The 11,603-nt window shown below is 36.1% G+C and overlaps 1 protein-coding gene across 1 annotated transcript; it reads right to left on the reverse strand.

Moving 5' to 3' along the window:
- Positions 1-1,847: 1,847 nt before the first annotated feature.
- Positions 1,848-11,342, reverse strand: LOC131157009 (RNA polymerase II transcriptional coactivator KELP). The gene is made up of 3 exons (XM_058110823.1): positions 10,904-11,342; positions 5,990-6,095; positions 1,848-2,246 (listed from the first exon to the last, which is right to left on the reverse strand). Exons 1-3 carry the CDS (start codon positions 11,222-11,224, stop codon positions 2,152-2,154), a joined length of 522 nt encoding a protein of 173 aa, XP_057966806.1. The 5' UTR covers positions 11,225-11,342; the 3' UTR covers positions 1,848-2,151.
- Positions 11,343-11,603: the final 261 nt, after the last annotated feature.

The following is an 11,603-nucleotide window of genomic DNA, read 5'->3' on the forward strand; positions in this document are numbered from 1 at the left end:
TTCCTCCATTCAATCCTTTTCCTTCTTCCTGTTGTTGGATATCTCGTTCGTACACATCTTCTCTTTGTTTCCCATTTCAATCGAGTCCGTATATTTCTTTTTCTTATGCATCAATTGGGTGATGATTCCGATTGTGCTCAACTAGATCGACTAATTTGCTCTAGTTCAAGATTCAAAATAATATTAGAAATCTATCGTTGTAAGGATATTCTTTAATTGTAATTGGCCATTTTATGTCCTTACATCTATAAAAAGGAAAAGATTATAAAAAAAAGATTATAATTTTCCCACAAAGGATTATGGTTTCATTAATGATGGTGAAACATAAGCATTAAAAGCCTCGAGAGAGAGGTTTGAGATAGCCAAACCACTATGATATAATAATTTGCACTCTGTTTTCCCTTTATTCTCTTTATTACTTTCTTTTTATGTGTTACTTTGAGCATAAGAATTTTTATATTGCCATTCTTTGAATTTTCAATTGAGCACTACACCTAATTACCCAATTCAACTCCCTCCTTTGAGTTGCTTTTGGAATAGTAGTGTCAGTATATCTTAACAAAAAGGAAAACATTACAACCCTCAAATGTCATTAACTCATTTTAACAAAAAAAATATTATGACTGATGCAATCAAATGGCTTTAGGAACTGTTCGAACAAAATTTAATATAAAAATTATATTGAATTTTGTTCAAATTCACAAATTGAAATTAAAACTTTAACTATGATTTTCCAATTATAGACTGCTGCTTTGGAAGGACTTGTGAGTTAATTAATTCACTGAAATAATTTATTAATTTGTAATTTTTCCTTCGGTAAATGAATAAACTAACAAGTATAGGTATCAAGAAGCATTTCCTTCCAAGGATTGATGATAAGAGTAATCCAAGTTCTAACCTGTTGAACCCATCAATCTCCCCCCAAACCCTATTTTTGGGATTTAGCTTAAAAAGACCTTTCCCTTATGTTTGGAGAGCTCTTGAATTTATATTTGTATTGAATTTGAATAAAATGTAATGTAAAATTTATTCAAATTCACTCAAATCCAAACACTGCGTTAGCATATTCTACAAATATAATTAGTGCCAACTAATTTACCACAACGGTTTGATATAAGGTTTTCAATATTAAAATGAAAGAAGTCAAGAATAAGTATTGACATGAAAGGAAGAAAAGAAAAAAATTATTACCATTTCTTGCAAATCTTACCCAGCTATTGGATTTTCTCAAAAATATCAGACACCCTAAAGACATGACTTTTCGACCCGGTTGAACCAAAACTAGGCATGGAATAAGTTGGAATAACATATAAACTGAAAATTTCATCAAACCAAAATCAACCTGGCCAAAGCTGAGAGGCAACTTCGATGGATCAACTGATTAAACTAACACCTTTACTTAAAAATTCTAACTATAACGCTACAACAATAACAACAAAACTAAGCATTAATCCCACTAAGTGAACTTTGTTATATGAATCATTTTCCGTCAATTAATGCAATCATGGACCATTTCTTTTGATAGATTCAAGGATATTAAATTCTTACTCACTATCTCCTCCCAAGTTATTTTAGGTCTACCCCTACCCCTTCTACTACCCCCACAGTAACTAAGTCACTATTCCTCATAGGTGCACTATAAGGCCTACATTGCGAGTGTCCATACCATCTGAATCGTCCCCCTCCCTTATCTTCTATAGGAGTTATACTTAACTTATCACGAATATGTTCTTTAATTTATCTTTCAATGTTATACCACTCATTCATCTAAACATTCTCATCTCAGCAACTTTTCTTTTTTAGACATGTTTTTTCTTCACCCAATATTCCGATCCATATAGCATAACTGATCTTATAACACTAATGAAATAAAATACACAAATTGAAAATTATATTATATAAAAGCATATATATATATATATATATATATATATATATATATTGCATTGAGCAGAGAAGGTCCAAACCTACAACACTTGTGTTAAGCACTGATCCAAACCACCACAGCAGTGACGCAAAAGTCTACACCAAAATCTTCAGGAGGGATCAGGCATTGAGCAACTACCACGGTAAAACCTATCCCCAAAAAGAACCAGAGCCAAAGCACTGAACTGCAGCCATGGAGGGCATCAAAAAGCTCGAGCAACGATCTCACATCAACCTTGCCTCCATCTTCCTGATTGCTTCCTCTATGGCAGGAACATTTTTCTTGAAGGTTGTCCATTGTTCAGCTGTCAAGCTTATGCCTGGGGTTCACAGAACTGAAATGTTACTAGGTGAAAATAAATACGCCATATTATGTTGGATATAAAGGGAACACACATAACATGGTCTGCATGCGAAGGAAAATCACAAAAAAGAAAAAAACAAAAACCAAAAACATAAAACCAGCCAAGATGCTCTTCATAACTATCAAGTACTAATCTACAAAGAATCCAAATCCAGGTTCTAATGTGTGTGTGTGCGCGTGTGTGTCTGTGTGAGAGAGAGAGAGAGAGTCTTAACAATAATCCCAAGAGAATCCATATTGTCATTAGCAAGGGAACCAGATTTTCACACTTCAATGGGCTGTCTGACTTCAATAAAAAGAATCCCTAGTATTTATCAATGTATAGCTAAATGAAAATAATCAATAACAAGGAAAATCACAATGGATTGAGGCACTTCAACAAATAATCAATGTTACAAAACAATCCATTTACAAATAATTGAATAAGACAAATGATCATGCAAGGTTTTAGCCTGCAGAGTTCAAATAATAGTTCCAATTTTATCAAATGTCTCCGTAGAGAATTTAAAAAATAGTTCAACAATTGCAATTGCAGCCAAAAAAAGAGAAAAAAAACCCTCAGTAAGTAAAATCAAAAGACCACAAGTAAATGACAGTCTCTTTTCCTTTCTTACTTTTTTTTCTTTTCCTAATTTTTACTTGTAATTGTTGAAGGCAAGACCACAGGGATTGACCTGTGAACTGAAGGCATTACACTTGCAGAGTTGCAGTAGCCAAATAGCAAATCAGTCTGACCAATAAGCCACTAAGGATTTAATTAATATTTTCCAGTGGTATAGAAAGAAAAATCCCAGACAGGATACGGTGAATTAATATGCAAAACAATTTGGAATACAAATTAAATTTTTACACTTTTAGTCCTAATTATCCTGGATGGAGCATTAAAAAACCTACAGGTGCCGTAGGTATCGAGCCATTAGTAGTCATCTGAAAAAAATGAAAGCTTATAAAAGGATCTACACACCAGCAGGTTAGACATTTTTGTCAGCAACGAAAAGATCACATTTGTTTGGAAGCACCTAACTTGTTCCCAACCAATTGATGATTTCAACCATTTAAAGGAGGCAAGGAAACAAATTTTGGTGCTAGTAATTGAAAAAGTAGATAAAGTTGAAAAAATTGCTGACTACAGATATTGAACACCAGATCGAATATGTCATGATGGGAAACATAAAAAAAATAGTTTACTCAACCAAGTTGGAGAACTGACAAAAAGAAGCTTTTTGTTCAAGATGTTTCAGCCATTCAGTATGAATGGCTCGCGTTAGTGATCAACTGCCCATTGGTGAATATGGTTGGAAATTATGTACTGAATAAAATGTCTTGGGGTGGTAAAACTGTCATATAAGCTCTTGTTCATGCAAGAATCCACCACCTCACAGAATCACCATAGACATCTATCAACTATTTCTTATGTTGAAATTTATATTGTGTGCGCAAAGGCCAGTCCCTCCTAATAATGTTTTCATGCTAGACATGAGGGATCCCTCACAAAAACTCATTGTGGTTCAGGTGCTGTGTCCAAGGACAGCAACAAGTCCACCTTTTTAGGTTTTCAATAACTGCTGCAGCTGAAGCTGTATTATGCCTGGGACTCAAACCAATATTAAAAGAAATACAGCTGGCCATAATATATTTTCAGAAAATCACTGTAGCAACAGCCATTGAAAAATGAGAATGGTAGAGCCGCATTCAGGAACAATACTAATGGAAACCCTAACAGTGGAGACTGACATAGAAGCTCAAGCAGAGGCAAGTGTGGCCACTGATGTAAGCAGCATCAAGGATGGGGAAACAACGGATGTGGGGACAAAGAAGGCAAGGCTGGCATTGAAGTGGATGAGAGCACGGCAGGCGAGGATGATGAAGCAGCAGGGGAGGGCCCCCAGCATGAAGACGATGACAAGTATGTTGTCAACACTGGCATCAGGGTAGAGGAAGTTAAAATAGTGGACAGTGCTAATGAAAGCACTTGCGAGACGAGGAAGCTTGCGCCCAGTGTAAATTGTGTGTGTGTGTGTGTGTGTGTGTGTGTATAGAGAGAGAGAGAGAGTTGAGCTCATGCCTAATAGCAACCAAACTGGTCACATGTGCAAACATCTGATCTTTTATATAGGTAGATATATTATTGCGTTGGGACTTGGAAGCAGGGGTTGGATAGCATTCAGTAAGCTGCAGTCATCTTTAGAGAGAGACATTAATGCGTTAAAGCCAGTGGACAGTGTGGATGAAGACATTTGGAGGAGGAAGCTGGTGCTCAGTGTGAAGTAGAAGAGAGAGAGTTGAGCTCATGCCTAGTTGAGAAAAGAAAAGCCAGTGATCCAGAAAAGTAGATAATCAAAATTCAAAAGGACATGCCAGATGACAACCAAACTGGCCACGTGTGGACATCAGATTTTGAACATAGGTAGATGTATTGTTGCATTGGGAACAGAGGTTGGATAGCATTGAGTAAGAAGCAGCCATTTTCTTGAGAGGAACACTTAGAGATTGAAGCCAAACATGAACATACTTCTTCTCACTACAGCTTATGCACTGTTTCAACAAATAGGTTTTATTAGTACTTACTACCTGCCACTGATTCACTCCTTTCTGACTATTTACCAAGCAGATCAATGACTTGACTCTCGAATTATCTTCATTCACTCATTCAAATTCTCTACCATTTGTTAGTGCAACATAATGTGTATGCTTCCATTCGAAAGAGTGTCATAATAAAAGATTAATCCACCACCACTTTTTAAGTCCCCAATCCATCTATTTTTTCCAAAAACACAAGAAACGTTAGCAGATCCAGTCTATATTTAATTCCTAACAGGACAAATGCGTCTCAAAAGGATGTTTTAGTAAATCCCCTAATATGATAATTGTAACCTCACAGACTAAAATGTCACCTCTTCTAATAAAATTAACACTATGTTTCGCTTTTAAGGTTGCACATGTTTATCCAAAACCAAGTCCATATACAAGATTCAAATACACAAACCACATCAACGGGGTTCCTTCTCACAAAGGTGAGAAATACGAGGGAATAGAAACCCTCATGCATTCCACACTATTATATATTTCCAAAGAAAAGATCTAAATGAGTTTCCCCCCATAGAACCGTATTTAGTGTACCCATTCCTATTCCACTTAAGCCAGTAACCATATTTTAATAAGTTGGAAGCCTTCCTACAAATTGGTTTAAGACTTATACCCATAAATCTAGGCCTTGCACAGGAGCCAAAGTAGGAAGCACCCAGAACAAGATTTAAAAACAAAAAAACAAAAAAAACACCAAAATGAGCAGAAACGTAAGGGATAATTTCCCAAAGAAAGGACTGTCTTCAGTTGTCCATAAACTACTGAAAATGCGTTTGAAGAATAACAAACAGCATGTATTAGAGAAATTCCAACAAGAGAGTGAGTATTTTCTTCCCAAAATAAAAGGAAAAAGATAAAGACTATCTACTTTGACAAAGGGAAGCCTATACCTCTCATATGAAAGAAAATTTACCTCCTTGATATCATGAAGTCAGGAATAGTAAGGACCTTTGCCTTCCTCTTAATTCATTATGAAAACCTTAAATTGCCTATAGAGGAAGCTTATCTTGGTGATGACCACATGGTCTAGATGCAGGGGTGTCACAAACAAAATAAATGGCTACAATACAACAAACAAAGAAGGGGGAATGTTTTATTAAAACATATTACTACCTTTGGAAGAAGGACACTCTCTGCCATCCTTTTTAAAGTATTCCCTTATGGAGACCAAAGTTTTCCCTCTGAAATCTTGAATAGTCACCCTTCTCCTATCCGATATCTGCAGTAAAACAGATAAATAAGAAAACAATAATCAATAGACAACCAATATGATTTGCTAAAGTTTTTCAATCCACAAGGTGGCAGGGAAAAAAAATGCAGGAAAAGAATAAGAACTAGACATGTTCAAAAAGAAACATTTCATTAACGAGGTGAAAATTTTTAATTTCCCTAAAACTAAAAAGAGAATAAAATTGAATTCATCTTGCTTTATTTTTTTTCTTATGAATTATAGTTGGCTTACTTTATTTTTCTTTTCTAAATTCAAACAAAGAGGAATGAGGGTTTATATTCTCTTCAAGCCTCAATAGGAGGCAGAAGAAAAGCAGGAAAAGAAAGAACTAGAAATTTCAGAGGTTAGGATAGAACATTTTATTAACAAAGAACAAGTTCTTTCTTTCAGGAAAAGAAAGAACTAGGAAAAGATAGAACATTTTATTTAACAGTGAACTTTTTTATTTCCCTTCAAGTAATCAGAGGTTAACACTGAGTCATCTAAAGAAAAGAACCAAATATTTTGAAAACCAAACAAATGTAGTAACCGAAAAGAAAAAAGTATATATATATATATATATATAGTAATAATTAATCAATTAATTAACTAATTAGGTGGTTAAGTAAATGACATAATTGAATAAATAATAATAATAATACACACACACACACACACACACATACACACACACACACACACACACACATATATATATATAAAACAAAAGACAAATATAAGTACATATAATACTAATATAATAATAATATATTGGATGTATATGTTAGTTATACGAGTCTCCTGAAGAGGAGAAATCAAAATGAGATTTCATTTGAAATCCATCTTCAAGAGAGCCAAGCGCGAAGAACACACTCTCTCTCACCGTCTCTCTCTCCTCGCCTTACCTCTCTCTCTCCTCATTTTCTCGACGAATACTTGGCCGATCAAAGAACGGAAAATACTACTGAATTCCAATCTCAACCACCAACATTTTAACCAGGGTGGATTGAGTTAATTGAACTGGGGAAAATTGATTTCAGGGTTTCAAGTTTTGAATGTCGCGGGCGTGGAATTAGGAATTTTAGCAGGCCTCTCAGTAAGCCAGGTAAGGGGAATAAATTATAACAGGTATTTTTGGGAAAATTAATTATTGAGTAAGATTGTGAAAATGAGAATATGGTATTTAGTTTTGAAAATGATGATATAGATATTTTTCCTGTGATCATTATAGAATGAATATCAATTAAACTTTGTGTGGCATGAGGATTATGAAACAACAGATTTATACTGGAAATGTATTTGAACTGGGATATGTGATTTGCACTGGGAAAATAACGCTATGATACATATATAATGAAATGTTTTATATAGAAATGAAGACAAGGGAAACTCAGTTATGTTTTACATACATATTTGTGATGATATGAGATTTATAAATGGAAATAATGAAAAGTGGAATATAGAATTGTTTTATAGCGAAACAATGAAATGGTGAGAATATTTCTGATGTGATGAAATGTACCAACATATTGAAATGTAAATACTGAAATGCGAATACTGAAATGCGAAAATGAGAACCCTGATGGACTGAAATTGGATAGAGAGCACAGTACTGTTGCTAGCGAGGTGTTAGTGCAACCACACGGTCTCATGGAGAGTGTGATGTGGCAGTTGATTGAGCCAGTAAGAAGGATAGTTTTGCCACCTGACGTCTGAACCAAGGGTGGACAGGCCAATCGTACTACAGACAGACAGATTCCTTGTTTTGATCTAACCGGGTAGGCCAACCGCGGTTAGGTCCAACCTTCGGGCCGCACGACCCGATCATGGGGGGAAACATAACGATGTGAATATCCTCAAGACAACCATGAGTTACAGACAGAATGCGTATTTGTTACTGGTAGATACTCATGAACTAGTTTGTGAAATGAAAATGAGAAATGAAAGAGTGTAAGTTTAATTGCATAAATAATTAGGACAAAGTAAAACTCTCCGCCTAAGGGCTTACTGAGTAAGATAAGTGTCCTGATAACTATCAGTTGTAGCCGCACCCAAGTTAATTAGGCAAGGTTACAAACAATATCAGAGCAGAGGGACACTATATGTATCAGCGTGTAATCTCCCCTATCCTCGGAATCTTTCACTGATAAATATTGGTTGTATATGTGTAAGTATAGGAAATGGTAACATTGCTTATGAAATTATATTTTATATCTATATGATTATGAGTATTTATCGGTATATTTTCTCAGATGATGTAATCACTTAAATGAGTATATTATGATATAATTAACTCATATGGCTACACACTGTGAATAATTTATTCCGTTTTACTGAGAGGTGTCTCACCTAAATATCTAAACATTTCAACAAACTATGACAAACCAGTAGATAGAGCTACGAGATAGAGGGGAGCTGGTACCCTGGTAAACGGGGTAAGTGTTTTGTGTTGGGGATATGTTTGTGTAATCTCCTAGGGTACATTATGAATTTTTGGGATACGTATGGATGTAGAGAACTCTAGTTATTTGTATTCTGGATGATTTGTAAATATTGACTTCGCTATTAGGTTTGTTTGTATGAGATCGACTGTTTACCCAATACCCATTTCGGGTCGGGTAATGTTAGAATGGTATCAAAGTTTTTGACATGGCAAATGTTTGATTAATATTTATTATTTATTGGAGATGAAAATGAAAAAAAAAATGGTATGAAAATTTGGGCGTCACAATTTGACTATCAATGAGCTTCTCCATTTCCCTTCAACTAGAGGTTAATACTGAGATTGAGTCATCTAAAGAAAAGAACTAAATATTCTAAAAACCAAGCATTTGACTATTATCATATGTTTGGGAGAGACCTTACATTTGGATTTGTATGGATTTAGTCCAAGTTTTCATTCAAAGTTGAAGCATATTGATGTTCGATACCACTGGATTCGTGAAGCGTTGGAGTCAAAGCAGTTGAGTATAGAGACGATTCATACTAATGACAATGCATCACATATGACGATTAAGATAACGTCCAAATCAAAGCTCGAAACTTATAGAGCCGCAACAGGTTTGGTGGAACTCTCTGCAAGAGTCGGGCAGGGGAGATTTGTTGGGGCCTGCCTCATTTAATAAAGCAAGACAAAGTTGCTGCCAATTGATGGTACCGGCTAGTGCAAATAATTAATAAAGCAAAAAAAAGGCAAGCTTCACAAGGGGTCAAATATGGTAGGCTTCACATAGGGTCAAATATGGCAGCAGGGTTGACGCAGTCGACTGGTGTAAAGGAGAAGACTTGCTGAAATAATTTTCTCCTATTCACCTATAAAAGGAATACTCCTCCTTCATTGTTTCATGCTCTCGGTGGTGAATTGATATACACTAAAAAGTGTTGATATACACACAAATGAAGTATGAGTGAGAGCGAGCAAAGACACAATAAGTGTGAGTGCACTGTGAGTGTGTACTAAAGTGAGTGAGTTGAGTGTATTGTAATTCTCCTCCTCCTTCACTGCATACCCATATATATATATATAGTGAAGTTACTCCTCTCCCATGGACGTAAGCTAAATTGGCCGAACCACATAAATCTTGTATGTTATTTGTGTGCGTGTTATTTGATCTTGGGCGAGATTCATATCCTAACATGTCTCTCTATGCCCTTCCCTTTCTCCTACACAAAATCCTTTGTGGATGGAAAAGTGGTGAACTAGGCTGGAACACCTGTGTCTGATAAAGCTACCGTACAGATAATGGCCGAAATTCCAAAATTTGTATGTAGGTGATTATTCTGCCAAAGCTTCATAATAGCTCTTGAAATTTCATGTTTGTTAACTTCTCAATTTCCCTCAAACTAAACATGTTACAAAAAACCGCAACAAAACCAGCAAACACAAAAAAATGAGAAAAAACCACAACACACATAATACGAGATTTACAAGGTTCAGCAATTTGCCAACGTCCTCGAAATTAGATCAGATCATCAATCAATTCTATTATTTAGCAATAAGTAACAAGTAGAATGCCTTAACCCCCTTTCACTCGCTCCTCTTATTCAATAGTTTGTTTTTCCAAAATGAGAATAACATATTTTATATGAGGATATCAGAAAACCTTAGTAAGCATCCCACTCAACAGAAAAATACTTTGTTCCAGGAGCCCCCAGCCCTGCTAACTGGCTAGCAAGACAAGGGGTGCACCTCCCTCCAACCCCCCATCCTGGGGAAGCCACAGTCAAAAGTCACACCCAAAATACAGCTCATGTAATGTACTACTGTTCCATGTACTATAAATCAAGATCCACATATAACAAAACAGAGGACTAACATTGAAATCTCATTCTCTTTTTTTCTGACTGTAAAGGACAGGAATTAGAGTTAATGTTCCCTTCAAACCTCCAAATGGTGGGAGAACAAAATGCAGAAAAAGCAAAAAACTAGAAGATTTCAAAATGAAACATTTGATTATAAGTGAATTTCTCAATTGCCCTCAAACTAACCAAACGATAGCATTGAAAACATCTTATTCAATCGCTATTTTCGAATTGTAACGAAGAGGAATTAGAGGTTATTTCCCCCTCAACCCTCTGAAAATCTAGCACCAATCAAATCAAAACGACTGAACGACAAAGAACGAAATAACCCATAATCTTTTTTCTTTTTAAAAGTTCAATGCCTATGAGTAGGGTTTATTTTCTCTCTAAACCCATGAAAACACAATACATCAGTAACAGTCATAATAACTCCGAAAACTCGAGATCAGTAACAGGCACAATCAAATCAAAACGACTGAGCAAGAAACACAATCATTTTCTAACCAAAAACTGACCCTGCAAATAATGAGATCCCCGTCGTCATCGTACTCCTTCTCACCAACTCTCTTCGGCCGATCCTCCTCCTCTTCCTCCTCCTCCGCTTCTCCTTCTCCTTTCGCATTCTCCAGCTCGGCCTCCGCCTTGGACTGGCATTCCTTGATGAACGCCTCCACTACCTGCCTGACGAAGCGCTTACGCTCCTTCTCCGAGAGGTCGACGCCGAGCTGCTCCGACGCCATTTTGCGGACCTTGTACTCCGTTATGGTCGCCATGTCAGCGCTTTTCAGGATCTCCAGCACCGTATCCTCTATTTTCTCCCGGAGTTCTGGCTCCATTATCCGGCAAGAAAATGTTGGGGAATTGTCGGGAAATGGTTTTCTCGGGAACCTCTCAGCCCACTCTCCCAGCTATTTGTGTCCTCCGACTCTCCGAGTTTCTTACTCAACAGGAAAACTATCGCGTTTATAGAAAAGGAGATGATCGCATATACCCGAGCGCATCATAAGTTCGGAGAAATTCTCTTTTTCGACCAATTATATGTAGCCACGTTGCTTTTCAGAGATAAAAATACAAAATATGACTAGAATAGAGCATTTTTTTATTATTAATTGATAATAATATATTAAATAATATCTTGTTCGGAAAAATTATTTTCAAAATGACGCTCACATAATCTTGCTACATAGTCTGGCGAGATTTGCCTTGCTTCAGGAT

The sequence above is a fragment of the Malania oleifera genome, chromosome 6 (assembly GCF_029873635.1).
Source record: "Malania oleifera isolate guangnan ecotype guangnan chromosome 6, ASM2987363v1, whole genome shotgun sequence".
Lineage (NCBI taxonomy): Eukaryota > Viridiplantae > Streptophyta > Magnoliopsida > Santalales > Ximeniaceae > Malania > Malania oleifera.